This window comes from Labrus mixtus, chromosome 23 (assembly GCF_963584025.1).
Source record: "Labrus mixtus chromosome 23, fLabMix1.1, whole genome shotgun sequence".
NCBI lineage: Eukaryota > Metazoa > Chordata > Actinopteri > Labriformes > Labridae > Labrus > Labrus mixtus.
Window position 1 is genome coordinate 1,833,155 of NC_083634.1, and position 19,671 is coordinate 1,852,825.

Genomic DNA, 19,671 nt, shown 5'->3' on the forward strand with positions numbered 1-19,671 from the left:
ACACCACCAGTGTGACCTCATACGAGGAGTTGAGGCATCTTATGGTATCAAAGCCCTCATGTCTGTCTCATGTGTGATCAAGTGGCTACATGTAAGGGGAGCTAATATTTACATGGCTGCACTTTTGAATAGTGTCTCAGGACCCCGCCATTAAATCAGTTAGATACCCAAAGCTGGTTTTTATCAAGGCTCTAAGCCTAAGTTGATGTTGCCATTAACACTCTTAAAGGGGACATATTATAAAAAATGTCTACAGAGGAGTGATGTCTACTGGGAAAACTCAGGGGAGGGGGAGGGCGGGGGCTTATTGTATTTAAAGAGACACACACACCAAAACGGAGCGTTCTGAGAGAGCTGGTTTATACAGGGTCACAAACCTCCTCTGGTGCTTGATTCATGATATATTTTATATTTTGACATGTTATAGTATAGTTGGCTCAGGTAAAACACTGTGGAAACTAGCAAATGCTAACTGCATCTGATAAGGGGAGATGAATGTGCTACAGTGACCTTCCTGGTTAAATGGTGCTACAGAATGCACATGTATAAATGGACACGAGAACAAGATCAAATCATTTGTTCATGTCATGGCAAGTTTTAAAAGGTAAGCAGTTTTTCTTCAACAATGAATTTAAATCCTCAAGCAAATGGTCATCACTTTGGCAAACTGCACCTGTTGTCTGTTGTTGTCACAAAAAGCATTTCATTCATTCACTCAAAAAAGAAAAAAAAGAAAAACAAACAAGAAACTTAATATTTACAAATATTTTGTCTGTTTGATTCTTACACTTAAAAATGTACAGTTTTGATCCTCCTCCAGATGTTGTGTATCTGTCTCTTTTCAGCCACCCAGTTTGGTATTTTTTCTTCTCATCTCCAGTTCCCCAAGAGTGTGCAAGACTGCAGCGAATCTGTCACACACTGGCTCCCTCTAGTGGTAGTTTATAAAATAGACGAGGAAAAATACCAGACCAAACTGAATACCTTGTTTCTTACCTCCAGTGGTGTGGTTGTGGCTGAGTTGTTGTGAGGTTTCTTCACAGTCCCTCATTGCCTCCTGATGCACAGGCGTGAGTACAAAAGGGTTCACATGGATCTGATCAGATCCTCTGAACAGACCAGCAAGGTATCCTCCTGGCAAACATTGTGGGTATAAAGACGACTATGCCTTTGAATGTCCTTATTTGTCCTCTCTTTTGATTTCAACATTTAAGGCTGAGTCTTTTCCCAGTCTCCTCCCAGAGTCTGTTTTCCACAGCGTGCCCCTTCCCTTGCGCTACCGTCCATCATCTGTTCCATCCACCTGTAGCACACCCAAGTCAGTCTTTTTGTGTTCTACATTGTGCACATTTCACTTTGAGAGGTCGTACAAAACCTCTGACAGGAGCAGCCAGGTATGCATCTCCCTTTCCAACGCTCCCCCTCCACCCTGTTAGGCAGTAATAAAATAGAAAACAAACAAACAGGCTAAAGCTAGAGCACAAGCAAAGACAGCACCGGTGACTAACTTCTCCCAGACTGGATGTCAGCTACTATGTGTTCCTGTGGGCTCAAACAACAGCACCTCAGTTCAGTTAACATAATGTATCAGGTTTTACCCATGACCCACGTTTTTAGATCCATAGTGGGGACTCAGAGGGGGACATAACTGAGCTGTAGGCCTGCACATTTATGAGCAGAATCAGTAACAGCAGTTGCTGCTGTGTTGCTTTTACCCTGTTAAGGAAATCCAAGTCCCCTTTTTCATTTTGCAGCCCTGCGCCGCAAGCCGTGAAGGTCCACAGGTTACCCTCGGTGTGCTTAGAGTTTAATTTACAACTGAGGAGCTCACAAAAAGCTACTAGCTTAGTGAGCTAACCCATGAATGTGAGGATAAAAGCAAAGCCCAACTGAGGTCAGAAATTGTGTAGAGCAGTGCTGACACTGTGAAGTCAGGTGTTCTGTGGTTTTGTGGGGGAGCAGGGGCGGTATGGGTGATCAGTACTATATGGGTGTCACCTTTAATACACAGTAAGTGTACTGATGGAGGGGGAAAAGAGAGCGAGTGAGTGATGTTGTAACAGTGCAGGGTGCTTGGATACAGAGCTCTTTTTGGAGTCTAAGTTTTTACCATGAATGTGATCGTACCTGTCTGCCTGTCTATCTTGTTGCTTTCTAATTAGGGCCCCGCGGGTCTACACACATGCACACACATTTACACACATTCTCTCACACGCACACAACATATGCTCGGGCTTGAAATAGGGGTGCAGACAGGAGGAGGAAGGTGTGTGTAAAAGAGCAGGGGCTGCCAGTCTCTGCTTTGTTCGTCAGCATCACTGAAATACAAAAATAATTCTGAACAGGCGGGCTACAACAACAGATTTGGTTCCTCACATACCCTAAAAAACAATCATCTCTAATGCAGACGCAAAAGAAAGTGTTTACTGTAGGATGAAGGGCTTCCTGTTGGCGTGCTGCATTCCCTGATGGGAGAAAAAACGGCTTACAAACAGCATGGAGAAAATGAATAGAGGAGTGTGTTCACAGTTGTTGTTTTGACCCCAACGTCTTTTGAGATTCATGGCAATGACTTTTTTTTTAACAAATGGGTGTAGAGCCGAGGATTTGTTTGGTTATTACAAGAATTTTTGTGTGGCGTTATTGTCCCGTGTGACATAAAATAAAAAACAAAACATCCAGACTGGACCGATGTGATTTGATTAGATTTGGGAAACGTGCATTGACAGATACAGTGTCCTTTCCCCCATCATCACCTTTAAAAATAATTCATGCATAGATCCCCACTGAGAAAAACCCATTTATATACTTTCTCCTTTGTACACATTTATATATAACTATATATAATATCATTTCTCTATATCTATATTTTCAGCAAAAAAAATCTTTCCACAAGAAAACAACAATTAAACAAATGCCTGAAAAAATAAACAGAAGATGAAAAACTGAAAACACAATCGAGGGCCAGTTTGGCACTTTGTCATGAGAACACACAGCATCTGTAAATTGAGAGTAAATAGGGACACTGTAGAATCTTCTCTAGGTTGTTTTCTCTGTCAATGAGAACGGAAACACAGTAGTACATACTTGGCACCAAGAATGCTGGTCAGTGTTTTCATAGGTATATGATAACTGTATGCACCCTATGTACCCAGAAGGCCTTCTACAGCTCGGTAGTTTATATTTCCTCAGAGCAAAGGGAGAGAGTCACATGTCAGATGAGAGCAACAAAGCCGAGATAAGACACAGATGTAGAAAAGAGAAGGATATATGCACATAACACACAAGGGAGTGAAAAAAGAGAAGACGGCAAAGTAAAAAAGGGAAAACAGCAAGAGGCGAATAGCATCCGTCCCTTTGACAAATGTTAGAGGGCTTTAGTCTGGAAGCCGCAGACCTTTGAAAAAAGTATCTTTGAAAGATCTAAATCAGCCCCAAACGGATCATGTGCTGTCGTGCAGTTCAGTTCACTTCTCCACACACCACCGGTGGAGCTGCTAAGTTTGACAGCACATGATGAAGGAAGTGGAGTTCTTTTTGGAGAAACAAAAGAAGAAGAGTACAGAAAAAAAAGGCCCACCTCCAGAGGCCTCACTTCTAGATCAGAGCCAGTTCTCCTGGTCCTTAGGTGGCACTGTGTTGGGCCAGTCCCTACTATACCCTGGTGGTCGAGTGGGGGTGGGGCAGGGTGTTGTTGTGGCCGGTGGAAGGGAATGTGTTGAAGGCATGGAGGGGTTGCATGCTGGTGATGGTGCTGGGGATCATGGTGATGGTGTTAGGTGTCATCAGTGGTACATCATCCGGGGCACGGCGCAAAGCCAGGGTGTAGTCAGGCGGGCAGGCGGGCCGAAGGATGTCATGGGGCCGGAGCGGCTCCATGTCGTGGTGGGCGTCGTGCTCCGAGTGCTTCATCTGCAGGGACATGATCTCCTCCTCCTGACTGTGCGCCAGGTCGTTGGCAGGGCCGCCTCGTGTGGGAGACAGCCGGTGACGTCGCATCTCATGTCGCTTGTCACGCTTGTAGTAAAGTGCGGCAAAGGCCAAAATGTTGAGGAAGAGGAGCGATGCCCCGACAGCGACCGTCACACTCAGCTCAGTGGAGTAGTCCCGGGTGTCTCCTGGGAAGAGGTCCTGGTGCGGACGCTCTGAACCCTCGGGCTCCGGATCGGAGGGGAAAGTGGGGTAAGGGTGACGGGTTGTGCGAGGACCAGGTGTTCTGAGCCAGGGTCTGTGGGTTCCTGGGCCTGGGCCTGATGGGGAGCGAGTAGTGGTGGGGAAGAGCTCCTCATGTAGACTATGGAGGTGGGGAACTAATTCCAGCCAGAAGGCCACTTTGTTGGCCCTGTAGTTGTCTCTAACACGAGGTTTTAAGCCGATGTGGAGGTACTGCTTGTCCTTGGAGTTGAACTTGGTCCAGATGACCTCTTCAAAGCGGTTGGGCTTTGTGTGAATGAACTTGGTGTCCTGAGGGACTGGCAGGTTTGGATCCCTAATGGAGGACAAAGGTTCCATCTTAGTTACAGGTTTTAAATCAAGGGTTCATTCAGGGCTATTCTTAATAACTCAACATCTGGATTGTGAGATCACCTTAACATGGATACATCTCTCTTATTAAGTGGTTCAGACCTCTAGAAGGACAGTTTAGCCCTGTTTCAGACTACTAGTTTTGAAAACACACAAATAACAGTCAAAAGTGAGCATAATTTATTTAAAATGGCTAAACACAGTATCACAGCGGCTAAGGGTAAACAATAGGTTAACGTCCGAATGCCTAACCCTAACCCTAACCCTTCTTTCGGTCAATATGCCCGTTAAACCTGGAACAGCCAACTTTATTTCCATTTTGCAGATCAAAACCAGACTGCCCTGCTCCTATGAGATGCTGTCTGTTCACTACGCTTGTTTACATCCGGGTAGTAGAGCCTAATGGCAGCAGACTGGCAGCAGAGCATTTTTAGTTTAAAGGACTAATAACCGGATGGTGCTGAATAGCCAGGGTGCCGACTTGAATCGATAAGGCCACTATTCAAGCACATCCCAGTTTACAATGAATTAAGTACTGTCTGCAGCTCAAGTAGCAGAGCATTATTGAAGAGCAGATATTTGTTCATACTACGATTGGCTGACATTGTATGTTGAAGCCAAAATGAGGTTTTTATTTGATCTCCGCATGAGACAACAGGTGACATAATGATTATGTAGTTGCATGTGTAATTCCAACACTGGACACTGGTTGTAGTCTTAGCTCATGCTATGCACTACACCAAGGCTTCAGGTAATTGCAAGCAGGTGTGTATTGACTGTGTCAGCACGTCAAAGCGTAATTGTGTTTTTTTAATTCAAGTTTATCCATTTTGTTATATTTTGTACGTGATTAATGTGACATCATTTGAATGGATTCAAAGGCTATGTGCTGATTATATGACGAAAATGTAAATGGATAGACATTGGAAATTGGTTTTATTGCTTTGATTGGAACATGTATCTGGAACTTGTTCTCCAGTCCACTTCTTAATGGCTTTTTAGATGAAACTAGTTTTGTTCAACAATAATACGTACAATATTTAACGGTGTGAATAAATATTTCTAAATTAAGTTATTTTGTGAAGAAAAAAACTTCTGTTTACCCTTGCATTGGAAAATCAGTGCAAAACATTCCAACCCACAAATTCAATGTTTTTATAAATATTTCCTTTCTGGAAACAGTTTAAATTTTAAAAGGCCAAGATATGTGGGGCTCTGACTTTAATATACCAAAATAAAAAACAAACCATGAACAAGGCCTACCCAGTCTTGGCAAAGTTGGTCCAGTAAGTCATGACCACGGCGCTCAACATCACGTCATTCTTTGAGAAGTTGCACGGGAACAAGTCAGTGGCACCGATCATGGGCACGCCAAACACATACGGTATCTCGTCTCCATGGGCGGCATCAGCCCACTCAGGGCGTGTCTCGGTCTGACAGTGGTGGTAGAAGGTGTAAAAGTAAACCGGGGACTGAAACTCAGCGTGGAGCTTGGCGGTGGCCACTGCCGGCGCCACCCATTGGTGGTCTGTAAACAGAGCTAAGAGGGTCTTCCTTCGCATGTCCCCATTGTCCCTGTCTGCCCAGTCTGTGTACATGAATTTAATGGTCTCCCTCAGGATGTCTTTGCCTGGAGGATAAAGTGCAGGATGGGGGGGAAGGGACAAGGAAAGTAGCAAAGAGAAAAAAAAAACTTAATACGCTGAGAAAAAATTCATGACAGGGATAAAACATTTTGAAAAATGTCAAAGACTCTGTGGAGGACTTCATGTTGCTATGAGGATCTGGAAGGACAAATACTCAAAACGATAGTAACTTAATAGCACAAGGACCTGGAATAACAATCATGAAGAATGAAAAACATAGCCATGAGGAACTGGAATGACAGTTCCTCATAGTGAAGACAACAACAACAGACTGACATTTTCCTTTCCTCATTCTTTGCATAAAAGATGTTTTGAAGACCTTTTAAAAACCATGTCACACCTTGCTCAGGTATCACGGAACATATTTGGTTGATGATTATATAATGATTATTTAAAAAGAAGTCCCCTATGTTCTCTTTATTTAGATCATTTCCTTTAATTAAATCCAGACGATGTTCATTTCATTATTCCTCTAACAAGCATTAACAATGACACAATGCAGTTCTGTGGTGTGAGAGGTGGTTGGTGACATAATAAAGAAGACATTAAAAGCCTGGAGGAGTAAACTGTTGTCATTTCTCACCCTCAGGGTAGCCATACAGGTTGTCCACAAAGTTAGAGATGGTGTAGTCGAATGCTGCAGCTGAGATGCCGTCGTTGTCCTCGCTGTCATCCACAAACTTCAACCCCTCTCCTTGGTTGACTCCTATTAGGATGTCATAGTTGAGGAACTCCCCCTGGTGGAGAAATAGTGGAAGCACATTTTAAGTGATTAGTTTGCATTAAAAGAGCAGGATTTCAGAATGATGACACACTCTCTTTAAGGTGCTGTAGAATTCCAGCTCAGGTATGAGATCTATTTTTTTCTTGATTCCTGCCATATGTTAACTTCAAAAACATTAGATTTCCTCCAATATAAACTCAGAAATTAAAGATAAATTCTACAAAAACAGTGCTGCTAAACCTGTTAGCACGCATGTTGTTTTTAAAGTCATTACTGTCAATTATGGCACAACAACAGCTCCATTTCATGCTTTGTGATGTGGCTTCATTGTTCCTCCTTGAAAAAAAACAGAAACCTTTTGATGCTAATCTCTGATCATTTCCTACAGATTGTGATTTTTTTTTTGCAGAACCAATGGGACAGGCTGGAAAAGAAGTAGCTGTAAAAGTCCTGCGTCATGTTTTCTCAGCTTCTGTGACACACATAATGTGAGATAGATGAAGCTCTAATGAAACTGGATCTCTTTTTTTCTTTTCAACCTTTCCTTTACTTTCATTGCATCACTTTAGGAGAGATTTACATTATTTCACTTCAATTAGAGGTACTGACAGTGAGTAAACAGACGTGATAGTTTTGTTACAGTCAGGGATAACTGATTTATGTTCATGTTAAATGTGAAATGTCTTGTGACTGCAATCTTTAGGCCTCTTTAGATCCCCATTTAGAAGTTCATAACAGACTGAATTAAGAGCGATACCTCTTTTTGATCTTGAAAAATAAGCAAACAAGACCATCAGAGATTATATTGAATCTTCAACACCTATAACCACTGCCTGGTGGTGTCAGCGAAGACTGTTTACAACTCACTGAAGAAACAGTCTTTTTCTACATTATAAAGGTTAACAGAAAGCAGGATGAGATTTCTTGTCAGAAATCACTATCAACTGGGATCAGTGGTACTGCCTTGTCCACAGGGGGCGCCAAAAACAACAGACTGAAAGTTATTTACAGGATCTTTGAAGGGTTAACATGTACGACGGAGGATTAGGGCCATGTTACATTTTTTTATTTTCGTAAATTTACAAGAATAAAGATGTAAATTTTCGAGAATAAAGTCATAAATTTACGAATTTAATCTCGTAAATTTACAACTTTATTCTCGAAATTTAAAAAAAAAAAAGGTTTTTAACGTGGCCCTAATCCTCCGTTGTAAACATACAACAATGTACATGCTTCTGTTTTTTAAGAAAAGTTAGTTTAAAAAATAGCACAAAATAATATACATCACCTACAGTGCAGCTTTTTCACTTTAAGTGTGAGGGTGTTACCAGTCACTAACAATGCAGAAAGGTCACACTCACACTTACTGCTAAAATGTATTTATGTTCTCCTCTATCTGCTGCGTCAATATCTCTATTCACTCCTCTGCACAGTATGAATCTACTATGAACATGTCTTTACACTAGTGCCAGATAATCACCTGTTGCATGAGGATCTCTGGATCGTCAGGCACCACGTCTCCATCCACCACAGGTCCAAACGCGATGTGGTAGCGAGCCGGCTGGATGTCCTGGTCCACCAGCTCCCTGAAGTTCTTGCGTCTCAGGCAGTCGACCAGGTCGGCTGTCTCTGTGTAGGTGCAGCCCACCTTTCGGGCGAGGATCTTTGTGTATTTGAGTGGCTGGTAGTTAACAGACCAGCTGGAGATGGCAGTCCCACTCTGGGCTATAGCTCTGTGGAACAGACCTAAAAGGTAAGATTGAAAAGAAAGGATATTTAATTTCATGATCATAGGTCAAATGCTTTTCACATCCTAAAAAAACCTGCTAAGATGGCTTTTTGCTAAATGTCATGTCACTTGTTTTGCATTCTTGGCTGCCACATATCACTTTCTTTTTATCCACTGTCAGAATTTCCCCTCATTAAAAAAAAAATACAGAATTTCTTCTTTCATTGAACCATTTTCCCTGATTAAGAAAGCACACACAGGATAGAACTGCAGGCACTCAAATGGAGCATGCTATGTGTTTGTAGCTCCAAAAATACACAACAAAAAGAAAGCAGGCGTAAGCTCATCTGAGACGTCCAAAGAGCCATTTTCTTCTGTCTTGTGCTAGCTGCTTCTTCTCTCTGCCGACTCTCTCTTGCTGTGTTTCTTGCTTCCTCTCCTCCACTTTGTCTCTCTCCATCTCCTTAGCTCTGCCTGTCCTGTGCTATTTGAACCACTCAAGTGGCTCGTTAAGGGGCCGCCTGCCTCACTCGTTTCCTCCTGCGCTCCTTTTTTCTTTCTCTTCCCTCTCCTGGGCTGCAGATTGGTCAGTTAATTATTAAGCAGAGCTGCAGAGCCCCTCCCCCCTCCCCTTTCCCTGGGAAATCAATTATAGGAAGAAGTAGCAGGGAAACAGCTATACCTACATGCAGTAGTCTGCAGTGAAAGAAGGAGAGGGTAAAAGACAGAGAGAGAGAGAAAGAGAGGTGGGAGGTAGGTAGTGTTTCATTCGTCTTCAAAATCAGTTTCCTCGTCACTCCCTAAGTGCCTCTTGCCTTCCCTGCTCAGTACCTTTCTCTTTTTGGCTACTGATGTGTCTGATTGCCACGTCTGGGCACTCTCTGACTCCTACCTGTTTTCCTTTCTACACAGTGTTACTACCTTTCATCCCTTACTCTTTAACACTTATAAAACTTCACCATGGATGCTGCCCCCCCCCCCCCCCCCCCCCCCCTCTATTTCCCCCTACCCTTCATCATATCAGATCACTTACAACTCCTCCCTCCACCCTGTCTGCCACTTCCCTCCTGCCATCCATCCTGCACGTCTCTGCTGTCAGGCTTGATTTGTGACGCTGTGTTGTTGACATGATTGGTGTCCCTTAAGGGTGGGGATGACAGACTCCTTACCTAGCATCCCTGGCGGGGAAGGGGGGGGCGAGGGGGGGTGAGCATGACAGACAGGCGGCGTCTAGAGGGCTGATGTTACACCACTGATGTTAGATGCTGATGAAGACGAGGACAATGATGATGGGGAGATGACAACGCAGATGCACAGAAGAGTGGACAGATGGAAGTGTGAAGAGGTCGACTGTCAGCAACAGATAACACATGGTTAATACAGGCTTTCCTGACCGATAGGGTCCCCTCAGCTGCTAAAGTGGGACTCACAAAAAAAACAACAACAAGATTAAACTTCAATGACTGTCAGTTCTGGTTGCCATCTCAAAATTGACAATCAATAATGAATAGCTAAAGAAAAGATAAATTAGTTATATATAATTAAGTCTAGGTAAGTCAGTAATTAGTTACTTATCAACTTATTCTTTTTGGACTACAGATGTGCCAAAATTGTGTCAGTAAGTAGGGAACTGGAGCTGGTAGGTCATTAGCGAGAACGTGCCTATGTTCCCACAGCCCTATGTTCCTACATTTCTAAGATTTTTTTTTCCAAAATTAGGCCATGTTTTATGTTTCCACATTTCCTTTTTCATAAATTTGTATCAGTAACCCTACCCTGTGGGAACATAGGGCCTAATTTTGAGAAAATCCTTAGAAATGTGGGAACATAGGGCTGTGGGAACATAGGGCTGACCCCTCATTTAGCTTAGCTTAGCTTAGCTTAGCTTAGCATAATGACCAAGAGCTGGGGAAATGGCTAGCTTTGCTGTCTTGAAATGTGAGAACAGCTTTCAATATTTAGTCACATGACAGATTTTGAAGCTTGATTGTCTGCACGTGCCTTGCAGAGTACAAAAGGGGCCAGATCACAGCCTGGATGAATTTCTTGGCTATTTGCGATATTGGTTATACCAATTCCCCAACTTTAGGGCGTTTTTTCCCTTGATTGTACCTATCACACTATCTGGAAGCACGATGGTGACAGCAGGCCTGATTGTTTAATGTGTGTTTCCTCCTCTTATCACAGAAGATGTAGATGGACATAGCTGTGGTCTGCAATCTGACGTTGTTTGTTTGTTAGCCGTGCATTTCAGACAACTGAAACACACCTGGATCCCCCTTCATTTACTGTCTGTGGGAGTCATAAAGGAAGCTTAATGGATAATTGACAATGCTCTGTCCTGATTTAACACGCAGAGGTCGTGCTTGACGGTGGGAGCACATCATTTATGAGCTCTGCAGTCTCATACAATGCGAGATGACATTACACCAAGACGTTTACACAGTTGTACAGTTTATGTTTGGTCTAAGTGGGTCAATGCTACTAAGGAATAACAGGTTGGGTATGCCCGTGTTGATATGAAGGGTTATCTGACAACAATGACAGCTACAGAGGTTGTTTTAAATGCACAAGGTTACATGGCAACAGCATACAGATGCTCACTCAAGCTTGGAAGATGTACATTTGTTTTCAAGGCACATCTACACACAGACAGAATGAGACGAAGTTAGAGACATGTTAGATATCTGCATGGTTTGTCAGACACACACACACACACACACACACACACACACACACACTCACACAGACAAAGAGTGTTGATTGAAACAGATGTGTGGTCTGTCTCTAATCTCTGTCTTTCTTTTCACCCCACCATTTTTAACTCTGTTTCTGTCCTTTGCAGTTTGTGTGTGTCAGACAGAAAACGAAAAGAGGAGGGAGATAGTGAGGGAGAGTCCTCGAGCATCGTCGAGAACAGACGAGCTACGATTGGAAAAAGACAGCTTCAAGCATGATCAAAGGCGAGTGAGTGTGTGGCCATTTGGCTGCGGGTCGCCAGCCTCACTGATCTCACTTCAGATCAAATGCGATTGGTCCGTAGGCCCTCCTCTCTGTCGGTGATTCAATGTTAACACTGTGCCCTCGGGGTGTGTTGCTGGTAATGGGGAGGGTGAGGTCACATGGATGTAGGTTTCCCACAGGAGTGGGATGAGGATGGGTGGGTGAGTGGGTGGTGGGGGGGTTTAGATTCTGCTGCAGAGTGGTGGAGCGTTAAGACAGCCAGGGGCGCTCCAAACACCATGTCAGGTAATGCTGGAGCTCTAGTGTCATTTATCCTCTATAAAGATTTTTTTTTTTTTTTTACTCGGATCCAACATGGACTCAATAGCTGCACGACTTCTTAATGTCTCAGTTAAAAGGACAAGAAGTGTTTGCCTTTGAGGATAGAAGTGTCAAATGAACATCACAGGACTGAAAGATGTCCAGGTTGATTGCTGCTAGCTGATTCTAAAAACTGACCAAGAAGAAAGAACAGGACATGGCTGCCATGATTACATTTAAAAAAAGCAATTAAACATAGATCATACAATAGCCCAGGGATAACTCAAGTTTTATTTTTGGGCCTTTTTGCCTCTATTGGACAGAGCAGCTGAAGACAGACAGGACATGTTGGGAGCTGAGAGTGGTGGGAAGACATGCAGCAAAGTGAGCCGAGGCTGGCTTCAAAACCTACGACCCCTGCAATGAGGACTACAGCCTCTGTACATGGAGCGCACAACATAACCACTAGACAATTATGGTCTCTTGGCCTCTTGGTCTCAGCTCGTGTTGTTGGGTTCTTGTGTTTCCTGGGTTTTTATAATGGTTCTTATGATGGTTCTTATGATGGTTCTTGTGATGGTTCTTATGATGGTTCTTGTGATGGTTCTTATGATGGTTCTTGTGATGGTTCTTATAATAGTTCTTGTGATGGTTCTTGTGATGGTTCTTATGATGGTTCTTATGATGGTTCTTATGATGGTTCTTGTGATGGTTCTTGTGATGGTTCTTATGATGGTTCTTGTGATGGTTCTTATAATAGTTCTTGTGATGGTTCTTGTGATGGTTCTTATGATGGTTCTTATGATGGTTCTTATGATGGTTCTTGTGATGGTTCTTATGATGGTTCTTGTGATGGTTCTTATGATGGTTCTTATGATGGTTCTTATGATGGTTCTTGTGATGGTTCTTGTGATGGTTCTTATGATGGTTCTTGTGATGGTTCTTATAATAGTTCTTGTGATGGTTCTTGTGATGGTTCTTATGATGGTTCTTATGATGGTTCTTATGATGGTTCTTGTGATGGTTCTTATGATGGTTCTTGTGATGGTTCTTGTGATGGTTCTTATAATGGTTCTTGTGATGGTTCTTATAATGGTTCTTATGATGGTTCTTGTGATGGTTCTTGTGATGGTTCTTATGATGGTTCTTATGATGGTTCTTATGATGGTTCTTATGATGGTTCTTGTGATGGTTCTTGTGATGGTTCTTATAATGGTTCTTGTGATGGTTCTTATAATGGTTCTTATGATGGTTCTTATGATGGTTCTTATGATGGTTCTTATGATGGTTCTTGTGATGGTTCTTGTGATGGTTCTTGTGATGGTTCTTATAATGGTTCTTATGATGGTTCTTGTGATGGTTCTTGTGATGGTTCTTATGATGGTTCTTATGATGGTTCTTGTGATGGTCGGGTTATATATGTCTGTTGGGTATCGTGCACTTTGGGTTCTTTTCTTCTGTTGAATTGTATTTCATTATTTTTTGTATTTTACATTTGTTATGTTCTTGCTGTTGTTTATGTTCTTCTGTGTTTGGTTTAGTTTGTTCTTGTTTTTGCTGTTTGTCAAAGCACTTTGTAAACCTGTGTTTTTAAAAGGTGCTATATAAATATTGTATAAATATAAGTTATAATTATTATTACTAGGCATCAGCGCCGCCAGGATAACTAAGGTTTGTGTGTGTGTGTGTGGGGGGGGGGGGGGGGGGGGGGGGGGGGCAATACCAGGCCAATATCCAGACCCGTTCCGGACCGGGACTCGAACCAGCAACCCTCCGGTTCCAAACTCAAATCCCTACAGACTGAGCCTCTGCTCTGAGCTACTATTCTGGGAAGTAAGGAATGATCAAAGCTCGGGACTGAAATGTCATCGGATCAGGTGGAATTCATGTAAGCAGACACAACTCATTAGTCAAGAAATGTGTGGTTAATGAGTCATTGAGGGGGTTTGATCCGGGACATTAACAGCACAAAAATAAAATCTGGATATTTCTGGAATCCCATGACCAGTGGGAACCATGTGCTTGAAAGTTTTGCTCCATTAAGAGCTTCATGAAATAAAAACACAAAGTATGGAGGGAGGGTTCAAGAAGAATGGATGCTGTACCAAGAGCAACAAACAGTGCAGAAAGGAGTCTATGACTACCTTCTGAGTGGTGTGAGAGGATGAGGAGGTTGACGCACGATGCCCCAGCTCCCGAGCCGAAGATGGTGATCCTCTCTGGGTCTCCACCGAAGTGGCCGATGTTCTCGTTGAGCCAACGCAGAGCCTGAATCTGGTCCAACAGGCCGTAGTTCCCCTTGGCCGACTGATCACCGGTACTGAGGAAGCCTGGAAACAAAGATGAAGAAAGAAGGCAAGAGAGGAGGAGAAGACAACAAAGGAGAGAGGAAGGAGGGATGCAAGGACAGGAGGAGAAAAAAGAAGAGAAGAGAGGGACAAGATAATGTTAGTATTATTCCCTCTAGTATTTACAGCCATCTGGCAAATGTTCCCTACTTTTGCCTGTAAAGTGTTTGAGTATGTATGTATGTGTGTGTGTGTGTGTGTGTGTGTGTGTGTGTGTGTGTGTGTGTGTGTGTGTGTGTGTGTGTGTGCAACACGATCACTCGTGAAAAGGAGTGACAGACGGTACACAGAGAAAGCAAAGGGAGTGAGACAGAAAATTGCTCTTTCAGCTCCTCTCTTAATGACGTTTACTCTGTCTAATAGAATGGAGCAGGGGTATCCACAAAGCCACTTACAGTACAGCAGGCTGCACTCGGAGAAATATAGGTGACCCTCATCTGAATCACACCCATAACTGGATTATAAGCGACGACAAATCGTGCCGGGAATTCAGGATTTTTTTCCTTTTTCATCAATTTTTGTAATGGCATCACATTTTGAGTAAAAGCTCTCATTTGATGTGAAAGATTTTGCTTGTGGGCTTTTGCACGGCAGATATCTACCATGACACTTTACTAGAGTCTGTTGAGGCCCCATGGCATAAATTGACTGGGGGCCCCTCCAACCAGCGTTCATCACTATTATTTCTGCTAGTATCTCAATGCTAACTCTTCATTTTCCTTCAGAGACTTTCATTGACAAACTTTGGTTTTCATGCAACGCTTAGTAGGGCCACGACTGAGAGATGTCAGATGGGGCCCCCTTAGGGAGGTTTCATACTGTTTGTGCAAAATTTGCACATTTTTCTGGGGCCCCAAGCCGTTGCCTGCCTAGCCTGTTGACAAGCAGCGTCTCAAAACAACATTGTTACTTTTTTTTAGGACTGGAAGACACTTTGCTTTACATTTGAATTTCGTTTTTTAAATGTCATTGCCTTGCATGACTCTGCACACCCAGTGCATTCAACATTTTTAGAGCATTCAATATCTTCATTAGGAGACCTTGTCCTGGCAGCAGAAACCAGGCGCTCACATAAACAGAGCTCCCCCAACCTTCAGCGAGGTGATCTGGCACTACTACCACCTGACAGCCCAGCCTCCACCATCTGACTGAGTCGTCCACACAACCACCGCCGTCCTCATTCATGCACTTCCTGCTCCCACCTCCACCTCAGCAGCAAGGAAATGTGGACAACAGGAACGTGAGGAATACAAAGCAGAAATCCTTCCTGCATATTATCCCATATGCTCCTTTGAAAAGCGTCTCCAGATAATGAATTGGCAATATACAAATAATGATTGATTGATCTTGCAACACATTTGACATCATTCAATCAACCAAACAAATTCCAGAAAGCCTCTCGATTAGACAGTCATCCATTCATCAGAGCATCATAATACATTTCCATCCTCTCGGTTGTAGACTGACATTTTGGCTCCAACGATTTCTGCTCAGTATCTTCGATTGTTCCACCAAAGACCTACATCTTTTCCATTTAAGTGCCCATTAACTGGAAGCCTCTCAGAACCTAATGGGACTCCTAATTAGAGCTTTATTAAAGGCAGGTGCACTGCAAAGGTCATCCATTAAGCCTGATACAGTAGAGGTTAAACACTTGTATACAGCTAGATGCTGCTGTCTGTTGTAACACAAGCCAACAGCATGTTGTCTGCTAACAGCTCCAAATTAGTGTTCAAGATCTTTTATCAAGAATTCCAATTAGAGCCAAATTACAGTCCGACACTTAACAATTGGCTATACATCTCTTCCTTTGTTCGGAGCTAATTAAACTGTAAAATAGGTTTAGGTAGGGAGCTGCTGAGGGAGATGTGACTGTCTCTGTGGGGTGACATCAGGACATGATGAGAGGCAGATGTAATTACTGTCGAGAAAGTTATCAAGCAAGGCTGCTTTTACATTCTGGTGATAGGAGTGTCTGGTTCTGGGTGACTACAGACAAGCTGTGAGTCTATGTGTAGGTATTTGTGTTTGAGGTGTAAAAAAAAAAAAGGACACACAAATTGGCTTTCAGAATCCAACATATGAGAAGGAATACACAGAAACAGGAGCACCACTGGAAAATTGTGATATAACTTTAGAAATAAAACCATTAAATGAATACATAAATAAAAAAACAGTGGCCATTTGAGTTACTGGTATTGCTTGAGGAGTTTGTGGGGAGTGGGATGATTTGGATTGGCTAAGGGGGTGGGGGGTTTGGGTGGTAGCAGTGAGACCCAGTAGTGTGTTATTTTGTTGTCTCATCTTTTTGTCCCTCTGTATGTATTACTAATGAAAAAGGACAGGACAGACTTATTTATTGTGTGTGTGTGTGTGTGTGTGTGTGTGTGTGTGTGTGTGTATGTGTGAGAACAGACAACATATGAAAACATATACAAACCACATGCAGAACTACACGCACACACTTTATTGTCTTTGGGTTCGCAATGTATCAGTCGACTTCAGAGCAAAGGTAGTGAGTACCTTGAACATTCATAAAAAATGGAGTGGAGTCAAAAGTAGGATATTTGTCTTTCAAATGTAGGGGAGTTAAAATGATACCTTTCTTAAAATATAGTTAAGTATTTATACCTCTTAAGGTTGGAATCAATCAATATTCATCATTGCATTAGCTCCATAAAAACAAAAGCACATATCAGTAAACACATTGTGCACTTACAGGCTTTTATGCTGTTTCTTAAACACCTCTACCAAACCTAAATAAGCTGCATGGCTGGATACATTAATTAAGCCATGCACAAACAAGAGGCGAATAAGCTGCCTAATGCCCTACTGTAATCACTGTGATATATTAAACATAGCCAATTATGCTTATGAGGTCATTAATAAAGCTAATTAAAGCCACACACATCAGTCCTTCTATGTCAGCGTTGCTTTCTGCACAGAATAAGAAAGCAGGTTTCATTTAAGCAAGTTCACATCAGTTAGTTACAACTCTTAAATATAAAGAGTGAAACAGAACTGAACAAGAACAATATCATTGTACAGCGTCTCCTCTGCACCTCCATGCTCCGGCCGTCTAACTGTGAGCCGATGCACAACAGCGGGCCACTTCACCCGTCCTCCTCTTCCTCTATAATCTGATAAAAGGCTAGAAAAAAAACAGTGAAGCTGGTTAAAACACCGCAATGCAAGATGAAAGAGCAGCTCTGCATGAATAGACTTTAAAATGGATGTGGTAAGGAAGAGAGAGAGGGAGAGAGAGAGAGAGAGAGAGAGGGAGAGAGAGAGAGAGAGAGAGACAGAGAGAGAGAGAGAGTGAGACAGAGAGAGAGAAGAGAGAGAGCGAGAGAGAGAGAGAGGAGAGAGAGAGACAGAGGGAGAGAGAGGGAGAGGGAGAGAGAGAGACAGAGAGAGAGAGAGGGAGAGGGAGAGACAGAGACAGAGAGAGAGAGAGAGTGAGAGACAGAGACAGAGAGAGAGAGAGAGTGAGAGAGAGAGACAGAGAGAGAGAGAGAGAGAGAAGAAGTAGGAGAGAAGGATAGTGGGTGTTCTGTGAGTCCCGGATAGAGGCACAGTGTTTCATCCTGCTTCCAAGACACCAGGGGCTGGCTCACACAGACACACACACACACACACACACACACACACACACACACACACACACACACACACACACACACACAGGGACACTGATCAAAGGCTGACACCACAGAAAAGACTCCCTCCTTCTCGCTACATCACTCTCTCTCTTCCACACACACACACACACACACACACACACACACACACACACACACACACACACACACACACACACACACACACAGACAGAAACAGAGGAACACAACATGTGAGCAAATAAAAATAGAGAAATGATGCAAAAAAAAACATCATACACTCATCCTTTTTTCACTGATGCGCATGTAAACCCATGTAGAAGAAATGAGACCAGTTCAAACATGCTCACACACACACACACACAACTCTTTTGTGTGTGTATCCTGTGAATGGAGCGGCAATGAGCCTTTTATGTGCCATCAGAGAGCTGTGACATTACGCTCATGGAACCTTGTGAGGGTGTGTTCTGTGTACGCAGCCATACGTGTCATTATGATTTGTGTGTGTGCGCACAGGGGCATGGATCTGAGACTTTCGGTGCAGCCAAACATGTGATTATGATTTGTGTGCGAGCGGTAGGGCTGCTGGATGACAAACAGTGCTTCTAACGCACAACATCCCATGTGGATTCATTGTTAGAGGTTGATATAGGTGCCAGAGCTCTTTGGGAGAATGTGTGTGTGTGTGTGTGTGTGTGTATGTGTGTGTGTGTGTGTGTGTATGTATGTGTGTGTGTGTGTGTGTGTGTGTTCTTGGCAGCATAGTAATTATTGTCTAACAGAGGAGTGTGTGCGTCGTCCAGAGAAATGAACAGATGTGGGCGGCTTGAAGCGTGTGAATAATGTATGTACACGCATTTTCAGCTTCACACACACACACACACACACACACACACACACACACACACCTCAGATTGTCACCAGTTCCATCCAAGGTGATGAAAGCCTTTTAGATAGGCTGCAAGTTTCAAAGGTTTTCATTTAAGAGTATGGTTTTAAATGTAGAGCGCCATATACCTCACTGCTTATGCCACCATCGCCCAATGATGGACTGCGCTATCATCCAGCCGCTTCCCCCCTCAACTCTTTGTCATTTGTAAAGGGTCACACCGAATGATGCACAGGACGGAAAAGAGGGATTTAGGAGAGAGAAAAAGAAAAATGAGATACATTCTTTCTCCCAACGAGCTTAGAAAGAGGCTCTTCCCCCCCACAAACACTCTGGCTTAGACACAGAGATTGGCCTTGGGTGAGTCGCTCTTCTTCCTCTTTCTCTCTCCTTAAAGTTGTTATTACTATCGCCCTGCTGTGACAACCAAGTTATCTGTGACAGTACTCTAATTTTACAGCCTCATATTGAGGAGGACACTTCTGTGTGTGTGTGTGGGTGTGTGTGTGTGTGTGTTAGTGTGTGTGTTAGTTAGTTAGTGTGTGTGTGTGTGTGTGTGTGTGTTTGTTAGTGTGTGTGTGTGTGTGTGTTTGTTAGTGTGTGTGTGTGTTTGTTAGTGTGTGTTAGTGTGTGTGTGTGTGTGTGTGTGTTAGTGTGTTTGTTAGTGTGTGTGTGTGTGTGTGTGTGTGTGTGTGTGTGTTAGTGTGTATGTGTGTGTGTGTGTGTTAGTGTGTGTGTTAGTGTGTGTGTTTGTTAGTGTGTGTGTGTGTGTGTGTGTGTGTGTGTGTGTGTTAGTGTGTGTGTTTGTTAGTGTGTGTGTGTGTGTGTGTTAGTGTGTATGTGTGTGTGTGTGTGTGTGTGTTAGTGTGTGTGTGTGTGTTAGTGTGTGTGTGTGTTAGTGTGTGTGTGTGTGTGTGTGTTTGTTAG

General features: G+C 43.1%; 1 protein-coding gene across 1 annotated transcript in view; it reads right to left on the reverse strand.

Annotated features, from left to right (window-relative positions):
* Nucleotides 1–275: 275 nt before the first annotated feature.
* The window catches only part of nlgn2a (neuroligin 2a), a 241,264-nt gene continuing 221,868 nt past the window's right edge, over nt 276–19,671 (reverse strand). The window contains exons 5-9 of the mRNA XM_061031470.1: nt 14,032–14,217; nt 8,375–8,640; nt 6,754–6,907; nt 5,788–6,154; nt 276–4,489 (exon numbers count right to left, since the gene is read on the reverse strand). Coding sequence (XP_060887453.1) covers nt 3,655–4,489; nt 5,788–6,154; nt 6,754–6,907; nt 8,375–8,640; nt 14,032–14,217 — 1,808 coding nt within the window. The 3' untranslated portion in view covers nt 276–3,654. The remainder of the gene's footprint in view (nt 4,490–5,787; nt 6,155–6,753; nt 6,908–8,374; nt 8,641–14,031; nt 14,218–19,671) is intronic.